Below are 19,760 nucleotides of genomic sequence, written 5' to 3'. Positions count from 1 at the left end.
CTGGGAAGCAGCAGCAGAAACGCTAACAAAGTTCAGCTCAGTGAAGGAGTAAACAACACGTTGCAGCCAGGCTGGGCTTAACTACATGGCAGCATCTGCTCTTACCTCTGGCTTGAAGCTATTTTCTCCTTCTTGCTCTGGGAAGAGCTGTAGTCACAGGAGTCCGACTTCTGCAGCAGGAAGCCCAGACGATGCTTCATGTCTTTGGCACTGAAAGAAACAATTCAAGAACGAGAGAAGATGATGCGTTAAAACTCCCTCTGCAGCCTCCTCACCCACAAAAAACTTGTTCAGCATTACTCAGTGACACAAATGCAGGTCACAGCTAGTGACTCGAGTGCTGACTTTCCACTTCTCACACAATGCACATTTCTGTTGCTAGACAAATACAACAAAGTCAAAGAAGTAATTTTTCACATTCAACAGCACCATTTTCTTGCTGAGAAGGTTATCAGCCCAGAGGCTGGGGGTGGCAAATGGGGAGAAGCTGCTGTTTTCTTACAGTTTGTTGACAGTTAAAATATTGTGATAGAAAGGCATCACTGTTCTGTAAACGTGTCACTTCTCCTTGAGCTGATATGCCCAGCTACCAATGTCTGGTTCTTACGCCCTTACTAATATTTTCCTGCAGCCCTTGCCATCTCCCCACCTCATCACCTCACCCAGCTGCAGGAATAGGAGGGCCATGACACAGAGGGAAGGGGAGGAAGCAAAGGGCTTGAAGCAGGACCATGGGGTGAGATCAGGGGATGAGCCAGGAGCTTCACCACAACCAGCCCACGCTGACTGCAAGCTACTCCCTTGCTGCCCAACAAGCGCCTACAAGGATGCACGCTTAATTTTGTTCTGCTTTCCAGCGTGCTCTGGAGTCATTGCCTCACAGCAGCATCTAGATATGCAGCTGATACTGGCCTCAGCATCTCTCTGGATTTCCTTCCAGGTCAAAAACAACAGGGCAGGTAAATCAGTCCTGCTTGCTCAAGGGTGCAAGCCCTGGCCTGCCACAGTGTGCAATGATAGCATAAGTAGGAAATTCTTCTCCTGCTCCTCAGATCAGAGCCTGGAAAAGAGCAAGAGGTTGTGCCACAGGGCTGAGCTCAGGTAGCTGCTCAGACTCCCAGCACTGCTCTTTGCTCCAGCCATAGCACCCTGTCAGCGGTCCCGGCCATATCTTATCTCACTGTTTGCTTGTGCTCATAAATGTTTCCTAAATAACTCCAGCACTATGGTGAGAGTGATGGAAACTCACAGCTTCTTTAGAGCAGGGTGCGTGTCACCAGAGCCAACACCCAGGCAGGCACTGGGTACTCTGTGCTGTCATGCTACCTGCCCCCAAAAGAAGGAGACCACTCAGCTCTGCAGGAGGAAACAAGGTATTGCTGTTTGCAGCGAGTCCTACAGCTTTCTGGGAGAATCCAGGACAAAAGTGGTTAAAAGATGTGAATTTTTTTTTCTTTGCATTTTTTTTTCAAATGTTCCCTCACCCCGTCAAACATTCCTGCAAACTGGGGGGACGGAGTCAATATTTTTCCTCACGTTTTCAGCATTTGTCTTCAAATCCACTGTGAGCAGGGAGCTTTTCCTCCCAGACAGGAGCGGGCTGAGTCCCAGTTTGTATTTTCCCAACCACCTCCCATTGCACAGCCACTGGGAAGCAGCCTCAGGAGCACTCCTGAAGGCATGGGCGCCCAGAAAGGTTGTGCTGTGCTGTCAGAGACCCCTGTAAGTTTGCAGGGGCTGGATAAGCAGGGAGTTCTGTGGGGCTGGCACCATCCTGGAGACCTGCTCCACTCTGCTGGGGGTCTCCAGGCCCCATAGCACCCTGCAGGAGTGCTCGTGGCCACCATGCAGGCATAGAGACCCCTTCATGCTGGGCTACGGGGCAGACCATGCCGTTGAGGGCATTATGGGGCTGCACAAGCTCTGCTCTGCGAGCGCAGGGATGTCTGGCTGGTACCACACACCAGGGTGCAGCCAGATCCTGCGCCCATGGGGTACAGCCCATCCTGATCAGCACTGCACAATGGGGTATGGCCAGCCCCCACACCAGCCCCACAGCGCTGTGGTCTGGGGGTACAGCCTGACCCAGCCCCTCACCATCAGTACACACTGGGGCACACAGGCTGACCCCACACCGGCTGGTGCTGCAGCTGCAGTGCCCTGGGCTGGCCCACATCCCTGCCCTGTCTGCAGGCAACTGGGTCTCTGGTCCTGCCAGGCTGGGTATCTGCATTTGGGATGCATTTAGTGAATGACTCTCAATTTTTTTTGCTATCCCATCTGCCTTGCTTTCCCCTTCAGAAAAGAAAAGAAAATTCAGCAGAGAAAGAGGATTCAAAGGAGAAAAGAGGTGCAAGGCTTACGGCAGAATCAGATGACAGGAATATAAAAATATAACAATGCTAAGAGCTGCTTGTTTTGCTGATGGGAAGGATGGATTTAGAGTTCCCACAGCTCAGTACAAAACCTTTATGCAATTCTGCTTCTGACAGGGAAAAAAAGCCTGTAAGCAATCATTTGTATCTAGTCTTACAAAAGAATCAGAGCAGAATCATAGAACCATAGAATGGTTTGGGTTGGAAAGGACCTTAAAGATCATCTAGTTCCAACCCCCTACCCATGAATCTGCCACTTCTGCTTCAGAAACAAAGCGCAATACATCAGCAAATCTCCAGACTAACAAGACCATTAACAGAGGCTCATAAATAAACAGTACCTTTTTAAGCAAGTGGCTGGCAGTGCAGCGAGTCCCTTGCACATCTTGCTCCAGAGATCAGTTCTGTATTCCAGGAAAAACAACAGCGCAGGAGGCGGCAGAGGCTGCGTACGAGTCCTTCGCCCTCTGCAGAATCCAGTCTCGCCTCTGAGCCGGCTGCGCTGCCTTGGCTGTGTTTTATAGCCTAGCCCAGACAGCCCAGCAGCACTCGGTGACCCAGTCAGGACTCAGCACAGCAGCAGCACCCGTCCCCTTTTTGCCCACCCAAGAGGAAGAGGGTGACGTATAAACCGAGACAAAGGAGTGAGTAGGATTGAAAACCTTACCAGAAACGAAGCTTGGTGTCTGGCTGCAGAGGTGGATTCTTTTAAAAGGGGGGAAAAAGCTTCAGGGGCTTTCCTCTATTGCAAAAGATGGAACGCTGCAGATAAAAGCTGGAGGAGATTTTCAGAGGTGCACAGACAGTAAAAAGGGTCAAAGAATCAATTCTGAGAAGTGAGATGAGCTTTGCTGGTTCATCTGTTCATTTTCTCCTTCTAGTTAAAGCAACCTGGGGAAAACAAGGGACAAGAATTTTAAATACAAAAAGTTCCCATAATCTCAACAAATACAGAAACCAGAACTTTAAGGAAAGAAGAGCATAAATTCACCAGGGAACTACCCAGGCAGATGAGACTGACTGGTTTCATTCTAGAGGCATGTGGGTATATGATATCACTCCATCTACACCACTTGTTCTCAGCCCTTGGAGGGTGCAGAAGGCAGTTGCCTCTCTGGAGAGAGAGAATTAGCTGATATTTCTTGAGTCGTGGCTCAGCACAGCCTGTGCCATCGTTATAAAAGAGGGGAAAGCTTTGGGCAGACGGACGTGCATATGGTCTGCTGCACTTAAATTCATGCTCCTGCTGTGAAATAAAGAAGCATCAGTTCAGCAGCAGGCTGTCTGCCTGCACTACCCACTGCTGTGCTCTTTCTCCCTAGAAACCTTTAAATACTTTGCCCACGACCTGCAGAAGTTGCAGGGTAAGCTTTTTCCTCCTGTGTCTCTAGAGCCTACAGCCAGCAGCACAGACAACCCAAATCCCAGATGAGTTTACCTGCCTTGGCATACTGCATCCTCTCAGATCATTAACTGTGCTGAAAGGCAATGCTCTAATTAACTTTAAAATGCTTTTGTACAAATGTGACTATCCTGTTGCCAAACCTGAGGCAACATGCCTTAAGTCCTGCAGTTTGGGCTAAAGATCAGCTCCAGCACAGGGCAGTGTAAAATTTTAACTGAGTGAACCCCCTTGTGTTTTTAGTGATGGTGAGTTGACAGCACTTGGGTGGATCTGTAGGAAGCAACTGAACACTAGCAGAGTTGGTGCCAAAGTTCCCTGATGTCTTCTGTTTGAGAAGCCAAAGTGCAGAATATGTCCCACAAGAAAAAACTTAACTAATTAATACATTGCTAAATATTTAAATTAATTTAATTTTAATCTCAAATTTGTTCAGTGTTACTGCTGCTCATATGCAACTGAAGCACATTCATTCAAGCAATTCAAGAGCTCAGCTGGCCAACACGGTCAAGGTGTCTGCAAGCTCCAACCCTGACCCTGGCAGCTGGAACCTGACCTCCTTGGCTGAGGAGGGTCCCCAAGGCTGCTTGCTGGGGCAGGGAAACTCTGCACAGAAACTGCAGAAATTCTGCAGTTTCTCTGCAAACTGGTAACCAAGATTTAGGAACGTCACACTTGTCTGTGGATTGTAAGCACATTTGCTTTGTGGCTCCAATGGCACTTAACACTGGTGTTGTCAACATCAAGTCACCTTCTGCATTCCCCAACTTCTGTGTGAGGAGGCTGGAATAAGAAACTTCTAACGCTGCCATCACAACAGCCAGCCCAAAGGGCTTTGCAATTAAGACCATGCTCCCTGGGCTGGGCATGTGACTCCTACAACTGCTGGAGTTGAAATTTCCCTTTTTCCAGTTCATTAACACACACTGGTTCAGTCTGATTCCCATGTGAGGAGTTTGGGTTTGCATACTGTTTCTCCTCTAAGCTGTGTTTCCCAGCTGCTGCAGTTTAATATCCTCTTAGCTGCTCCAGCTGGTCCCCAATCAAAAGTACCCCCTTCCATCTCCTACCCATCATAGTCAGGGCTCTTCTCCCAGGGAACAAACTGTACTGTGCTCAACACCAAAATCTCTTCCTCCCTGCCAGATAGAGAAGTGGCAGCTCATGCCACTTTTTATGCCTGTCACGTCAACTCTGGCTCACTTCATCATCGGTGAGAATGGCTGGGGGTGTGAGGCTGGGAGCAGGGGCTCCCTGGCCAATACAACTCTTGGCCGTGCGGAGCTTTGGAGGGGTTCACAGGAGACAGCATGATAGTAAATGTGTGCAGTTGCCAGTGTGGCATCCCTCATCCCACACTCACTTGTCCCTGCTGCATCCTCCACCCTACCTCCCCAAGCAGCTCGAGACGAGGCTATGAAACGGCGCTTTCCCTCCCACCATCACTGCTAGGGAAAAACGTCACACGTGTGCTCACCCCCGTACACGAGTGCGTGTGGGATGTGTCCCCCGGCTCAGCTGCAGCCGAGCAGCAGGCCGTGGGAGGAGGCAGGGAGCACAGGGAACGCTGCTTCGGTGGTCATTGCCCAGAGCCAAGCTACTCCAGGCTGTTGCCCTCCCAATAGCGTGGGGCTCTCCTGCCTCAGTCTCTTCCCATCTCGGAGCTGTATGCTGTGGGATGCATGAGCATGCAAAGAAAACGGCTGTTTTGCGTCACTGGGAACAGATAAGGGCATGACATGGGAGCTGTGAGGACGTGCTGCTGGGCCAGAGCCTCTTCTGTCACTGCTGCCTTCCCCGGTCCACCTTGCAGAGGCTAACAATGCCCTGCTTTTCCTCCTCTTCATATCTCACAAAGCCAGCCAGGCACCTTGGCACTGGGCTAGCAAATCACCCGGGGGCACAGGGGGCCATTGCCTATCTTTCTTGTGGGCATCCCCACCCCAATATGTATCTGGCCCCCAATCCGCTCTGCAGGCAGTACTGGTGAGGAACCAGAGCAGCTCCCACACCCTGGAGAAGCACTAACCAGGATGGCACTGGTCCCCATGGCTCCAGGCTGCAGAAGCCCTGCACAATCAGCTGCCCTGGTGACACTTCTGCCCATGTGAGTGGCCCCGGCACCAAGCCCTGCTGCAGGGAGTGGGCCTGGAGCTGTGCTGAGCTCCCCAGTTTGCTTCTCCCATACACCAGCCCCAAGCACTCTGCACAAAATCCCTTCCACTGCAACATTCCACCATTGATTTCTTCTCCAGTACACCCATTAGTGGGTAAGATTTCCTCCCATTAATGAGGGCTGCATCTTCTCCACATACATGTATGCTTTGATTGAATTATGGCTAATGAGCTGGGAGCAGAGCGCCCTGGAAGGACCATTTGGATCTGGGTTTGGATGAATCAGTTTAGCATGTGCCTGCGCCTGACAGTGCATGCAGCCACATTTCCTGTCCCAGGGCACTGACTATGGCCTGACCTCTAAAATACACATGGAAAGGCCACACTTGTCCCCACAGGGTCTCCTTGCCAGCACTGGGATTCCCAGAAACACTGTCCCACAGCATAATCTGAGGAAATTATTCTTTCCCATGTCTCTGCAATGCAATGCAATGCACTGCCTGACTTCACGCGTGACCGCAGCCATGGCCCTCACAACCAGCCCCCAGAGGCAGCCTCTGAGGAGAGAGCATCTCTTCCCAAACTAGCCCTGATGAGAGGGGTGACTCACCATTCTGCCACACGGTTAATTCACTGCTCACACGGAAACCCTCTCAAGTGGGTCTACCTCCAGGCTGACCCAGTCACCTTTCTGCTTCTCTTGGACAAGGTGTAGGTGAACTTTTAAAGCACAGAAGCTTTAGCCTGTTGTCATACTTTCTTGCTGAGCCTGCTCCTCTCTGCACTGGTGCTCTGCAATTGTTAGCACATTCATTCAGCACGTTCCTTAGCCCCAAATTCATACAATTCATATAAACAAGCTCATATTAATTTTCACATGGTCTGAGGCGTTTTCTACTCATACATGCATGTACAGCATCAGTAGATTTTTATTATTTCTAAGTGCTTGGAAGTGCATAATAATTTGGGGGTTTTGGTTGAGTTTTTCTTTGCCTCAACCTCAGTTTTTGGGTGGCTTGCTTCTCCTGTTACTACTCAGAAGAAAATATTTCATCTTGTATCAAAGGAAGAATTTTGTTCAGCCCAAATGGGTTTTCTCCTGGCTTAGGTTTGCTAATGAAATAAGTGGTGTTTTTTTGTCTGGCTATTGTTTTTGTTTGTGAGCATCAGACAACAGAAAAAGCTATAATTTGAGTAATTTGCTGTCCAGTTTCCCAAATATCTGTCTCATCATCCATCTTGATTAACAGCCCCTTAAACATTTCCTCTTAATTACTAAGAAAGTTCTGAATAACACTGGGCCACAAACCAAGCCAACATATGCCTGTTTACTGATGCTTTTCCAACAGTAAAACCACTTTGAAATGTCTCATTGAGCCACTTTTAGTCCATTTAATATGGATTTGATGACATTTTAAGCTAAATATTGATAGCAAGTCATATTCATTTATAAATCTATTTCACCACTACAACTGCCCTGTAAAAGCACTATTAAGCTCATTAGAAGAGGTCTATTTTTCCATTAAACCACATCAGCCAGGATCAATTATATCACCACCTTTTCAAATGAGCCTGCTATCGTCCATACTAATAGTGCTCCTGCACTGATCAAAAGGTTAATAGCTCCATGACTATATAGCTCACTCCTCTGAAAGCATGGCTTTCTTCCAGTCTCCTTTTATTCTAAAAGGTATGAAAAATGACCACCCTTTGTCCTGAGAGCCCTTTAGCCTATTCCTCCAAGAGTCTTAGTGCAGCCAGTTGCACTTGGTTGATATAAAACCACGTAGATCACCCCCAGGGCTGTGTAGCCCTGGGGCAGGGACACACTCGCTGGTCTTTTGCAAGGGACACTGAGCAGACACTTGCATTGTGTCCCAGGTCTGCCTGCAGCTCCTCTGGAAGTCTCCCAGTGCCAGACCCCAATGCTGTCATTGCTGCTTCTGTCCTTGAGACGTGCCTGGGTTGCGAGGCAGCCGTTTTTGCCCTATCTGTGTGCTGCCAGCCCCTCCTCAGCACTCACACCCTGGCTGAGGCACAGCACCCAACAGCTGGGTGCTGTTCCCACTGAGCAAAGGCAGCTCTAGTGAGACATGCACTGCAGACTGCTCACAGTGAACAATTTAACTCTTGAGAGCAACCAGGTCTAAGTATTTTCAATCCATATTTTGACCATCTGATATATAGTGTAACAGGAATTTAGCTGCTGTTGATTTCAACACACAGATGTGTGCTCCTTCATGTTCCTCTTCACAAGCTGTTTGCACTTACTATTTGAAGCTTACTGGGAAATCCCCTATTGAGGCAGAAGCTGTGATGGACCATGGTGGGACAGCTCAGATTGACCCCTGTGGGCCCATCATCAGGTGAGCTCACAGTCAGTGGTTTGCGCACACCTCGCCTGGGGACCTCTCACTCGTGGGCAGATTGCTTCACCTGAACGTGCCCTAAGGCACAGGGGAGGAGGCGGCATAAAGGGAGGCAGGAAAAGGGTTGATACGTCAGAAATTAAGATGCCTTTGGTACAGTGTACAACAAAAACACTCCTTGTGCCTTCTGCACCTTAGCAACCCAGCTGTGCAGTGACTTCTTTTCTACAGCTTTAAAAAGCTCAACTTTTTCATGTGATAGAGCTATCTTCTGCTTAGAATTTACTAGAGGATGTGAAGCTACAGGCTGCAAGGCTGAATCTTTCATTGCCGCAGATCTAGTGAGATCTGCTGTCTTAACCTTAGATGGACCTTTCTTCCTTCCTTCCCTCTTATCTTTCCACTGGCAGCTGAGCAGGATTAGAGCTGCCATATGACAAGGGCCCATGTCAGGGAACAAAGGCTACGGCTTTATTCAGAAGTACAAAGCCCAGGGGACATTTTGTCAGTGGGGTCGTGGCTCAGCATCCAAAGCATGTTGCTTACTGCTCTGGTCACAGTTTAGTTGTTTAATTCTCTAAAGCTCGCTTACAAAAGGCAGCTTGGAAGCAGTGAGCATGTGTCAATGCCTGTCTCAAGGGTATGCCAGTTATTTAAAATGTGATGTCTGAAAAGTCTGTAGATGGGGTTGCAGAGCATCATGATTGCAGGCTAAAGAAACACAAAAGCAAGGACAAGCCCTTGCAGTAGAGAAACAGCATCCATTCAAAGCACTGCATGATGCCAGCCTGCTGCACACAATGCCTGAGTTGACTTGGAGCAGAAGTAAATGCTCTTGATGTGGCCCCAGCCTGAAGGGCAACTTTAAAAGGTGCCAGGTATTAAACGGATTGGTCAGCCCTGATGTGCAGCTAGTTTAGAAATCACAAAAAAGCATCAGCAAAATGAAACTGTGCTGAAAACAGCTGATCCTAGCCTGAAGTTCCTTGATCTGTATCTTGGAGGGGAACTGGACAGAATGAAACTGCAAGTGGCAAACATCCAGTGTAGCAAAAACATGGAATGCAACACTGGGAAAAAGTCACTTGCGGCAGAGGCTGACTGCATAGAAAAGCATAGAGTATATAATAGACATGCAAAGTCTACTGGAAAACAGTCACTGCTCCATGAGCTTTTTTTTGCCAAGACCTCTTGCTATTTAAAATTTACAGCAGTGCTGAAAATCTAAGCAGACCTGAGCTTCACTGTGCCACAGGGGAAAAAAAGGCAGAGAAAGAGCTGTGAGCCAAATCTATAGCACGTGGTATATGGCTGTTCCCTGCAGCTGATGCGCAGAGCATTGTGCCAAGAGTGACAACATTTAATGCTTCATCATTTAGAAATTTCTGCTTTTTCAAAAAAAGAAATAAATGTTCCATGTTCTTGTATTTCATCTTTCTGAACTTCTCAGCAGGATGCACATGGCTGAGATCTTACTGTCTTTTCTGAAACTATGTTTGCCTGGATACAGGCTGGATGATAAAGATTGCAATTACTGGCTCAACAGGTGAGACTCCTGCAAGCTGCTATCCTAAGGCATGTTTGTGCTTTGGTGTTTCATCCAGAAATAAGTTTCAACACAGAAGGAAAAAATATGAGCTTCTCCACCTGTTTTGAGTCAAGCTTCCGGTATCTCTAACTGGCTCACCTAACACACCATCACTTGGATCACACAGGAATCTGACCAAGACCTACTGCAGCAATCCCTAAAGTGTCATCCACAGAGGACTTGTGGTCCCAAGGACATAATTCAGGAATCAAAGGAGATGCTGCCTCGGATAATCTTGGAGATGGAGACACAAAGGTGCATTATGGACCTGGACTTTCTCAGATCAAGTATGTTCAGATCCAGGGTACTGTTTATGATCACTGAAGAGACAAGCTAGCTCTAAAGACAAGCATGGTTCTGAAAGGAGTTATACTGTTCAACATTATAATGGTATAAATTGACTGTCATTATGTACAAAATGCTTGATATTCCGTAAATGTGGAGTATTTATCTTTGTGCACCATAGGAAACTGTAAGTCTCTGGTGTGGGTAGTACTGACAAATTGTGTTTCCCCATTTTGTGAAATTATGCTGCAGTCTCAGTCAGTCCAGCTAAACTTCACCCACTAAACACTTACATGCGCTTGTCCCACCTGGAAAGGATTGGAAAGAAATACCCATAAAAACATACCCAATATCCTGTCAGCCAGAAAATCCTCCCTGGGCATTGCCTGTCCACTCCCTCTGTCACTGAGATAGCCTCACGCCACGACCACACTGCACTCTGCATTCACCTCCGCTCCATGAGACGTGTCCTACCTCTTTGCTGCCAGCAGACCCCAGCTGTATTCCTCCTTTGCCCTGTGAGCACCAGCATCTTGGGGTGCCTGTGGAGGGAAGGACAGGATAAGGAACATGGTGGAGCCATGATGGCCAGAAATAGGGAAGGGCTGGGGTCATGAGAGCTGGAAAGGAGGAGAGCAGGAGGGGAAGAAGTGGTCAGTGATGCACAGGGGGGGCAGGAAGCTATATGAGGGGCGGCCCCAGAGATTAGCTGTAGGAAGGAGAAGGACACGTCCCATGGCATCTGGACAAGACAATCCTTGGGAACGCTGTCCAGCAGCCAAGGGTCTCCAGAGAGACTCAGCTGTCTCTGGAGGGAGCATGTGCATGTGCTGAGTGGCCTTGCTGCCCTGCAAGGGAGGTCACGGAGAGCTGAAACCAGTGCCCCAGTGCTTTGAGACAATGTGGCAGGATCTCTAGGGGAGCTGTGCCAGGCACAGGCCTCCAGCATGACCCTTCTGCTCAGCAACATCCCTAACTCTATTTATTGTGATCTTGTGTTTGAGATTCATAATGGAGAATCACTTATCTTCTCCCTGAGTAAGAGCAGCTAAAAATAGCGCCAATATAACAAGGATGAGAGATGAATTTACACAGTAGAGCAAGAAAGCCCAGAAAGCCCTCACAGCCATTATAAGCTCCCACAGCTTTCAGATGTGCTTTCAATAGCAAATGCTCTTTCTGTTTGTTAGGCAAAGAAGGAAATTGCCCAAGACAGTTGCAGATGGCCTGGAGGGCTTCATATTGGAGTGATTTCTTTTTCTCCCCTCTCCCTTCAACATACCACACTGCTATCCACCTTGCAATGCTGCTTCCTTAACCAAAATATGTGGGGCTGAGCTGCTAGCAGGTGTGCACAGAGCATCTGGTAAGGCATCACACCAAACCTTGCACTGGGAGAGAACAGCCTGGTCATCTGTCATTTTCTAAGTCAGCATCAAGCTTCAGTGAGGCATTTCTTCCTTGTCAGAGACAGACGCTGCCAAAAGCCCGTATGGCTTGAAAAAAGCTCACCCTCAGTTAGCGTGCTGCCATTTCTGCCCTGTGTGCAGGGTCTGTCCCTTCTGATGTGGCCTAGTACATCTGCAGCTCAACCTCTGAATAAGCACTATGGATTTGTACAATTTTTAAACACTTGTTGATGAAAGAAAAGCAGAAGGCTCAAGAGGGGAAACAGCCAAGAGGTGAGGCTACCATGATACCTGGATCCTTGGTGGTCACACTTCCCTGGATGGTGTGACAGGTAATCCTAGTTGCACAGTAATCCAGCTTCAGAAGGAGGAGGGGGGAATGTAGAAAGAAACCTGCTTGCACCACACCAGATTAGCTGCCTAGACACCTCAGGAAAGCTGCAGGAGCTCCAAGTTTAAGCCTTATCTTAAGAAAAAAGGCCATTTCCCCCTCAGAGTTCAGCCCTTTGAATCAAAGGGCCGGGTGACACCCCACCCTGGTGCTGTCTCACACACATGCTGGCTCTAACCGCGCTCTGCTCAGCACGCAGCGCTGCACAGACCCTGGGCAATCCCTGCCCCACTGTCAGGCTGATGCACAGCAAGTGGCTAATTTCAACTCTCCAAATCATTCTGGAGGCTTTTGAGAGAGCTCACCTCTCCTATTCTAATATACAAGGGCTCCAGGGAAACCACCTTGCAGTCTAAGCTGTATTCAGAGTGATGGGCAGCTGATGCAAACCAGGCTCAAAGGCAGTTTGGGAAAGATAAACTGGGTAGAGAGAGGCCTGGCTCACCCCTCCCCATAGCCACAGTAAAGCGTTTGATGTGTCTCTTCTCTGCACTTGATCACGTTCCTGCTGCCTCTGTGATTCATATTATACAACTGATTGACTTTGCAAGATATGAGAACAAAGTGTTTCCTTGCCCTGCTCCCTGATGCGCATTAAGTGTGTTAGATTAGAAGGCTGAAGCAGAAATCAAAACAAGCCCTCAAGCCTGGTTTCTCTGCTAGTCATTGGTGCTCATATCCTTGTTACGCTGAGGGACTGTGCTACAGCAATCTAAAGGCACCATCCTGGGCCTGCTTCCATTGGTCTGCAGGACTCTTCTGTTGCAGCTGCCCAGTGAGGACTGTGACACTTTCTGTATCAAGCAAAAATTGTGTCCCAACACAATTTTTCTCTTTAAGGGTTAATGAGCAACTCTTGAAGCAGCCTCTGATCAATGAGATGTGAAGGAAGTTAGCCAGGAGGCACAGAGGCCAGCTGTCTTGCCAGCTGAGTCCCAGTCACAAAAAATAAGTGTCACAGAGAAAGGAGTGAGACCAAGAGCATTCACCTGCTCAAGGAGTGCCATAACCCCTGAAAGCATGGCTCAAGGTACTTCTCATGAAAGGTCAGACTGCTTCTGCTCAAGAACTCATTGCCCAAGGGCCAGCATATTCCAGTTTGGCATCTTCAGCTTGGTGCGACATCCCTAGGTCTGGTCTGTTAAAAGGACTTTGCACCATGATGCTCATACTAGGAGGGAACAGGTGCCGTCAATCGAAGACACCCACATCATGTACTTTCACAGCCAAGGCACACCAACGTGGTAGTGCTGGGCTTAACAGAGTTACTCTACCGCATGAAATCTGGTGTTGACAGGAGAGGTTTTTGCTTCTGTTTTTCTCCATTTTCCCCCATCCAGCTGTGGATTGCCTTTACTTATGGCTTCTGGATAATAGAGGCTGAATCCCACTGTGCTGTTTTACTGCTCTTTAAATTCTCCAATATATGCACACTTAGTCCAAAACCCATCAGTCCAGTAGGGGAGGCAGGTTGGACTCTGTCAGCAGCAGAGACCAAAGTGGGCTCAAATTTTAAAGAAATTAGCTCTAAAATCCTGCTTGTCTTTGTTCTGTATGAGTCACACAAGGTAATGTGCAGCAGAGGCTGGAAGGGGAATGGAGATAGCTCAGAGCAGAAGGATTATTATTTTCCTTTCTCCTTGATTTCCCTTTCATATATTGTCTGGAGTTGCTCCTGAGAGAGTAGGGGGAATGCTACCCCCTGTCTGAGATCAACAGAGGCTTACAGCAAATCCTTCAGTCTAACAGTATCTGCTTGATAACTCAACAAAACAGTAACAGACCCTGAACATCAGCCTGACCCAGAGTATGTACTCAGGTGTTATTATATAGGGACATGGAAGTTATTCCCAGACAAGGCTTTATCCAGTTTTTATCCAACCCTATTTTTTGTTCTGAAGCTGCTAATGTATTTTCAGGAAATCTGTCTCAGTACTGGTGCAGAAACATAACTGTCTCAACCAACCTCCACTGATGAACTAAGGTGCCCAATTACCCAGACTTTATAGCTCTGTAATAAAAATACTTTGTTTAGCTGCTAGTACATCAGATCAGACCTCCAAAGGGCTTGGGTGAAGACAACCTCTCCATTTCTCATCAGTCCAGAATCTCCAAATATTCATCCATGAAAGAACAGTGTTGAATCTAGCACGTACAGGGCTCAGAAGCAGTGTAAATACAGACTTGGTAATGAGGAAAAACACTGAAAATTATAACTTGAGTAATGCTGCACAGGGAATGAAGAGAGGGATAGCAAAGTGTGCTATCCACACAGACAGTCTGCTGAAGATCAGCGCAGGATGAATGGATGAGAAACAAAAGCTTTCAATCAACTACATGACTAAGCAGATAAAAGTTTTTCCCAGGAAGTAAAAGGCTACCAGCCTGGGACCACTATGTGCTGAGAAGCAGGACTAGGACTGTGCACCCAAAAGCACTGGACAGCAAGTAGCTGTGAATTTCTGACAGCCGGGGAGAAAAAGAGGCAGTTGGGTTGCAGCAGCAGCAGAATGAAAGGTTTGCAAGATCAACAAGAAAGATGACAGACTGCAGGAGAGAAGCAACAGAGACCAAAGAACAAAAGACCTGGAAATACAGACAGGAGAACAGCAAAGGCTAGAGCAGCCTGGTGTTGCTGGAGGAATGGAAGGGAAAGGTTGTTGAGGGCAGGACAAGTTGTCAGAGGTGCAGAAAGCCAGGTATGTCAGCTTGAAGCTGAACACAATGCTCTTCTTGCTACCAGCAGCATGGGCTAAACTTTTCAGATTTGAGAATTATCTGCTTCTCCTAGCCTGGACAGGTTTGTTTTCCTAGTGGTCTATCAGGAAAAGCAATGGTATGTGAATTGCTGCAACCTCAATGCCATTCTCTGGGCAGGATATGGGATCTTCTGCTGATGGCTTGTCTGTGCTGGGACCTTACCAGAGGGCAGGCCTTCCAGTCATGCCATAAAAACATTCTTCAGTTTTACAACCAGGAATGGCATCCTAGGAAGCTGGTTCTGGGAGAAGTACACTACATTATCAGCACAGATCATTCTTCTAAGCCTCATTCTGTTGTTTTTCCCCATTGTTTACACATACGTTTCAATTCAGACTTCACTTCCACCTTAATATTTCTTTTACAAATCTCTTATACATGTTTATAAGAGATAATCCATTCTGCCTCATTCAGATGTTCAGTAAGAGGCTGGAAGATGGATATTGCTCTTCAGGAAGGCTGTAGACCAACTGGAGAGGGTCTAGATCACAGATGTATAAGGCAAGGTGGTAGAATGAGAGTTTGTTCAATCTAGAAGTGAGCAGACTGGGTAACGCCGGTGAGGACACTGGGTAACGATACATGAAGTACCTAAATGTCACATCTGTAAAAGGCTGCAGTTACAGAGAGGAAGATGATAAACTGTTAAATATGTCCATGGTGGTTAAGGACAAGAAATGTTTGTCCTGAATTACAGCAAGTAAGTATTAGATTAGACAGCAGACAAGATTTTTCCAGCTGTAAGATCATGAAGTACTAGACTAGATCACCTGGGGAAGGGCTTATAATACCATTTAGAAAAGCTGCTACTAAATGTAGTTTATTTGCCTCTGCATTGGACCTTGGTGAGGTTCTAGATGGCCCTTCTTCATTCCCTCAGCAAGGGCTTATTGAGGAGCTGATAAAACAGAAGTCTAAAGTTCAGCTTTGATACCCACATGTAAGGTTTTTGGTTAAAAGCTGGGTGCACAGCGTGTCCTGCTCCTAATGATCCCACCTGGATGCCTCAGAGACAAGCATGCAACTGCTGTTGAACATCAGGGACCCACTGGTTCTGTACAACCTGTCTTCAACATAGGAAGTGCAGCTGCCCTTCACGATCCAGACCTCCCCACTCTTACCAAGCTTTGCTACCCTTTGACCACTGCAGGAAGCTTGGCAATAAGCCAAGCTAGGCTGTATCATCAAACCTTTTTTTTTTTTTTTTTCCCACCTACTCTGTAACCCTGGGGAAAAGGAAGTTGATTTTCCGTCTGGGGAAAACAGCTCACAGTGACCAGTCCCAAGGGAAAAGATGATATCAGTATTTCTGAGTTTCCAGTTAATTGTGTTTACTGAAGAATACATAACATTAGAGTGCTTTGAATCTTCACCAAGTTTGTAAAAGTAAATAAAAGACAATTCCAGTCTAATGTCAGAAAACTGACCCTTGAATTATTTCTAAGCATACTTCTTCCAGCAGCTTGAACAAACCCTGATGCATATGATGTGAAATAAGGAGCATTGGACTTATACCTTATTATTTCAACAAATAAACATGTTCAACTGCTGTAGGTAGAAGGCATCTCTCCTCCAGAAGGCAGACCACAAGGCAGAAGAGCAGGTCCTTCCTCCTAGGTCTTGTCTGGTGACCCCTCTGCAGCTCATCAGACTTCCAGTCACCTTTGCAGGAGGACCCACTGCAAGACATGCTGTGTTAGGAAGCAGCAGGAGTGGAGATGCTCCATAAAGGGGGACAAGCCAGGAGCTGAGGATGACCCCAGCATAGGCTGTGCCCTCACTGAAGAGCATCATCCCACAGCACCTCAGCAGGGCAGGCTGCACAGGGACCAACTTGATGGTCCATCCACTGCCTGGGATAGTTCAGGACAGGGGACATTTCAGGAGCCCCATCAGGAGCAGCAGGAGATGGAGTTGGAGACAGATCTACAACATAGCTCAGGAGACAACAGGGGCCCAAGGCCTGAGTTTAAGTTGAGCTCCTACTCAATGAGCAGAGTGTATGAGTGGTGGCCCACGTGAGGCTGGTCCGGGCAATGGAGGCCTATTAGTGCCCTCAAGGCTCTGACACCATGCCTGCTCTCTGAGCCTGCTTCTCAGGTGGGCAGAACCATCTCTGACCTCCCCAGGAAGAGCTGCACAGCACTGCTCATCCCAGAGAGGAAGGCAACCATCGGGTGCTCCCCAGTTCCTCTCTGATCCTTGCCAGCACCAACCTTCTACTGCCTTGCTTTCTGCTTGGCTGTGCGGTGTCAGGCAGGGTCTGCTGACTTCTCCTGTGAAAGCTTAACGAGCACATCTCGTAAATTGCTCACAGCAAACCTAACACAGCTGTTTCTGCTCAGCAGAGTCCCATTAGCCAGCAACTCTCTCCTCAGTCTCTAATGATTCAAACCACAAAGCCATTTGTCATGCTACATCTTCTTTCCCCGTGAGTAAAAGTCAATTAGCGTTTTCAACTTTGCTCTCAAATAGCCCTGGCTCTCTCTTGCCTCTTTGCGCTACCAGGAAACCATCTACAATAATGACTTGTTTGGATTAGTGCTGCGTTACAGTGAATTTCAAGCTCTCTAAACTTTCCTCTCTGCATACCAAACACCACAAGCAGGAGGCACATTTTGCTGCCAGAAATACCAAGGTGAATTAGGTTTTGAACCTGTCATATGGCCGTTATTTAAATTTTATTTTTTTATGCTCAAGAAAATAATGATTATTTTTGCTACCAGACCTTATTTCCCATCTCAAACACCTAAATTTTCAGCAATCTTTCAGATTTTTTAAATCCTGTCTTAGTAGAGGAACAAACTCTTGAAAAGCAAATGCTCCAAAAGGTCTGCAGGATGAGACTTGGTGATCTGGGCAGTCCAAGCATGTGCAGAGATCACAGGTAGTCCTGTGGCCATCAGTAAGTTCTGGTGGCCTGCTGTCCCCCAGAGGCCCTGGCCAGCACCGAGTGCTGTCACACAGCGCTGGCCCAGGCTCCCTGTGAGATGACTGGCTGCAGCCATGCCCAGAGCCAGCTTTGCCAGGGGCTTGAAACAAGAGCCTGTTGCACTCAAAAGCAAATCAACTCCAAACACAAGCTGCCAAGAGTCACAGTGAATTTGTTTTGCGTTTGTCAGAGTTAGGATGTAATAAGGCATTAAAACTTGACTAGCGTGCAATAATTGTGTTAGAGCTGCAAGGGTTTTAAAGTTAAAATACAGTAGTGTTTCTGAAATGAAAATTTAAAAACAAGTGCTTTCTATCCTGTTGATATTTTAATCTGGAGGTATAGCTGCTACTCAGAGCAAATTCAAATGAAATAACCTTTTTTCCTAAATTATTTATGCAATGCAATTATTAAATAAAATTGCATGTGCTAAGGTTTGTCCTACTCAGCAATAAATCTACACATTTCCTTAAATTTCATTTATCATATGTATTTTTGAACCAGAGCCAGAGAGAAAAGGCTTGAGAAGGACACACTTTGTAGACCATGGGTCTCCTACAGCGATGGCTGTCAGTCATCTGCTGATAATGGCTTCTATTTCTCAGCAAGACTCTCAGAGAATGGCCAACCTTTCTTCTGTCAGTATGATATAACACAGATTTTGTCTGGATGTTGCCTCTCCACTTGCTCCCAAAAGAAAAGAATCCTATCTTTCTTTAAGGCTTCCAGAACCAGCTCCTGGGCAGAGATGCCCAGCCTGCAGCTAGGTGGTACCTCTCCAGTTAGACAGTGGGGGAAGAGGTTGTCCATATCAAACGTCTGCCTCAACCACAGTGAGACGTGACTGGTACAGTGGGTTTGTCATACCACCCTCTCGTGAGTAACAGATTCACAGCAGGTGAATGGTGTCTCTGAGAGTTTCGATGGGCATGGTCTCTAGCATCCACCTCTCCTGACTGCAGACCCCACCTTGGGAAGCAGCACATGGGGAACAAATAAAAGCCTGAGTCAGTTTTGGGGAGAACAGCCACTGTTTAGATGCAACTGAACATGTGCACAGTGAAGTGTTTGTGAGTGTTTTGCTCATCTCTGATTCAGCCTACGAAGCAGTCAGCAAAAGTCACCCAGCCTGGCTTCAGGCCCAGCTCACACAATTAGAAAAGTATTAGCTGAACTTAATAGGAAAATCAACATTAAGCAGAGAGGAGCTGGTAAAGTTGTTAAAGACAATGTAGTGTTTTTCCCTGGCAGAAGCCCATGCTAATGGAGGGCTTCCAGCGTCCAGAGCAGCCTCCAAATGACGGTTTAATTGGCCTCTGAAGCCACTCATATAATTACAAACACTTGTAATGAAGCATGAAAAATACAAGAACCCAGGACTGTGACATGGAGGGAAGAAATGATCTCATCTGTCCCAGAAAAGAAATCAAAGCTGCTTTACCTTCTTCCTTACATTGAACCTTCTTCGCAGCTCCTATCTGGCCTGCAGAATCCACTCGGGTGCTCGTTTCCAGGGTAGCACTAAGACCAAGGGGGAATCTAGCTTCTAACACAAAGCAAAACCCCTGCCTTCCCCTGGCTGTTGGGGACACCTCTCCAGCCTCCCAGCCTCCGTGCAGGTTGGACTCTGAGAAGACACCAGAATGGACTTTGACTGCCCACTGCTGGTGTGCAGAGCACAGCCCTGACAGCAGCAAAACATCTGCTTTGGGGAATATTTTATATTTTGATTCTGCTTTTACTTTAGCTAAACGACCCTCCATGATTTCTGTTCAACAATTGCTCCCTGACACACATGTCTCTGCCAGTTACTCAGACACAGTAGCACAGCTGCAGCCCCTGGAATGTGTGTCCCAGATCTGGTGGGGAGCCCAAGGTACAACTCCCTCGGTTGCTATGCTGGACTAAGCCAAAGATCAATGGTGTTTGTGCTGTTCATTGTTCTGCAATTTTCTGGTTCACTGAGGACAATTTGCTGGCTTGTTTGTGTTGGGGTGGACTCTTGAGTCCTTTGGTAAGTTCAGAATCATAGAGTAACTGAGGCTAGAAGGAAGGCAGCACCCATCTGGTCCGACACTCACACAAAGCAAGGACAGCTATGACATCTTGTATCCTTTCTATGGATCAGGTAGCA

General features: G+C 47.4%; 1 protein-coding gene across 3 annotated transcripts in view; it reads right to left on the bottom strand.

Annotated features, from left to right (window-relative positions):
- RGS4 (regulator of G protein signaling 4) overlaps nucleotides 1–3,418 on the bottom strand; it is a 6,281-nt gene extending 2,863 nt beyond the window's left edge. The window contains exons 1-3 of one of the 3 annotated variants that reach the window (XM_010166894.2): nucleotides 3,367–3,418; nucleotides 3,043–3,266; nucleotides 106–210 (exon numbers count right to left, since the gene is read on the bottom strand). In XM_010166894.2, the coding sequence (XP_010165196.1) occupies nucleotides 106–200 (95 nt within the window). In that variant the 5' untranslated portion in view covers nucleotides 201–210; nucleotides 3,043–3,266; nucleotides 3,367–3,418. Of the gene's footprint in view, nucleotides 1–105; nucleotides 211–2,716; nucleotides 2,924–3,042; nucleotides 3,267–3,366 lie in introns of those variants that run through there. The other 2 variants (XM_010166893.2, XM_010166892.2) reach the window with 2 other exon arrangements.
- Nucleotides 3,419–19,760: the final 16,342 nt, after the last annotated feature.

The sequence above is a fragment of the Antrostomus carolinensis genome, unplaced genomic scaffold (genome assembly GCF_000700745.2).
Source record: "Antrostomus carolinensis isolate BGI_N321 unplaced genomic scaffold, ASM70074v2 scaffold34204, whole genome shotgun sequence".
Taxonomy (NCBI): domain Eukaryota; kingdom Metazoa; phylum Chordata; class Aves; order Caprimulgiformes; family Caprimulgidae; genus Antrostomus; species Antrostomus carolinensis.
The sequence above is the reverse complement of the archived record's forward strand: the minus strand, read 5'-3'. Positions and strand labels throughout refer to the sequence as shown.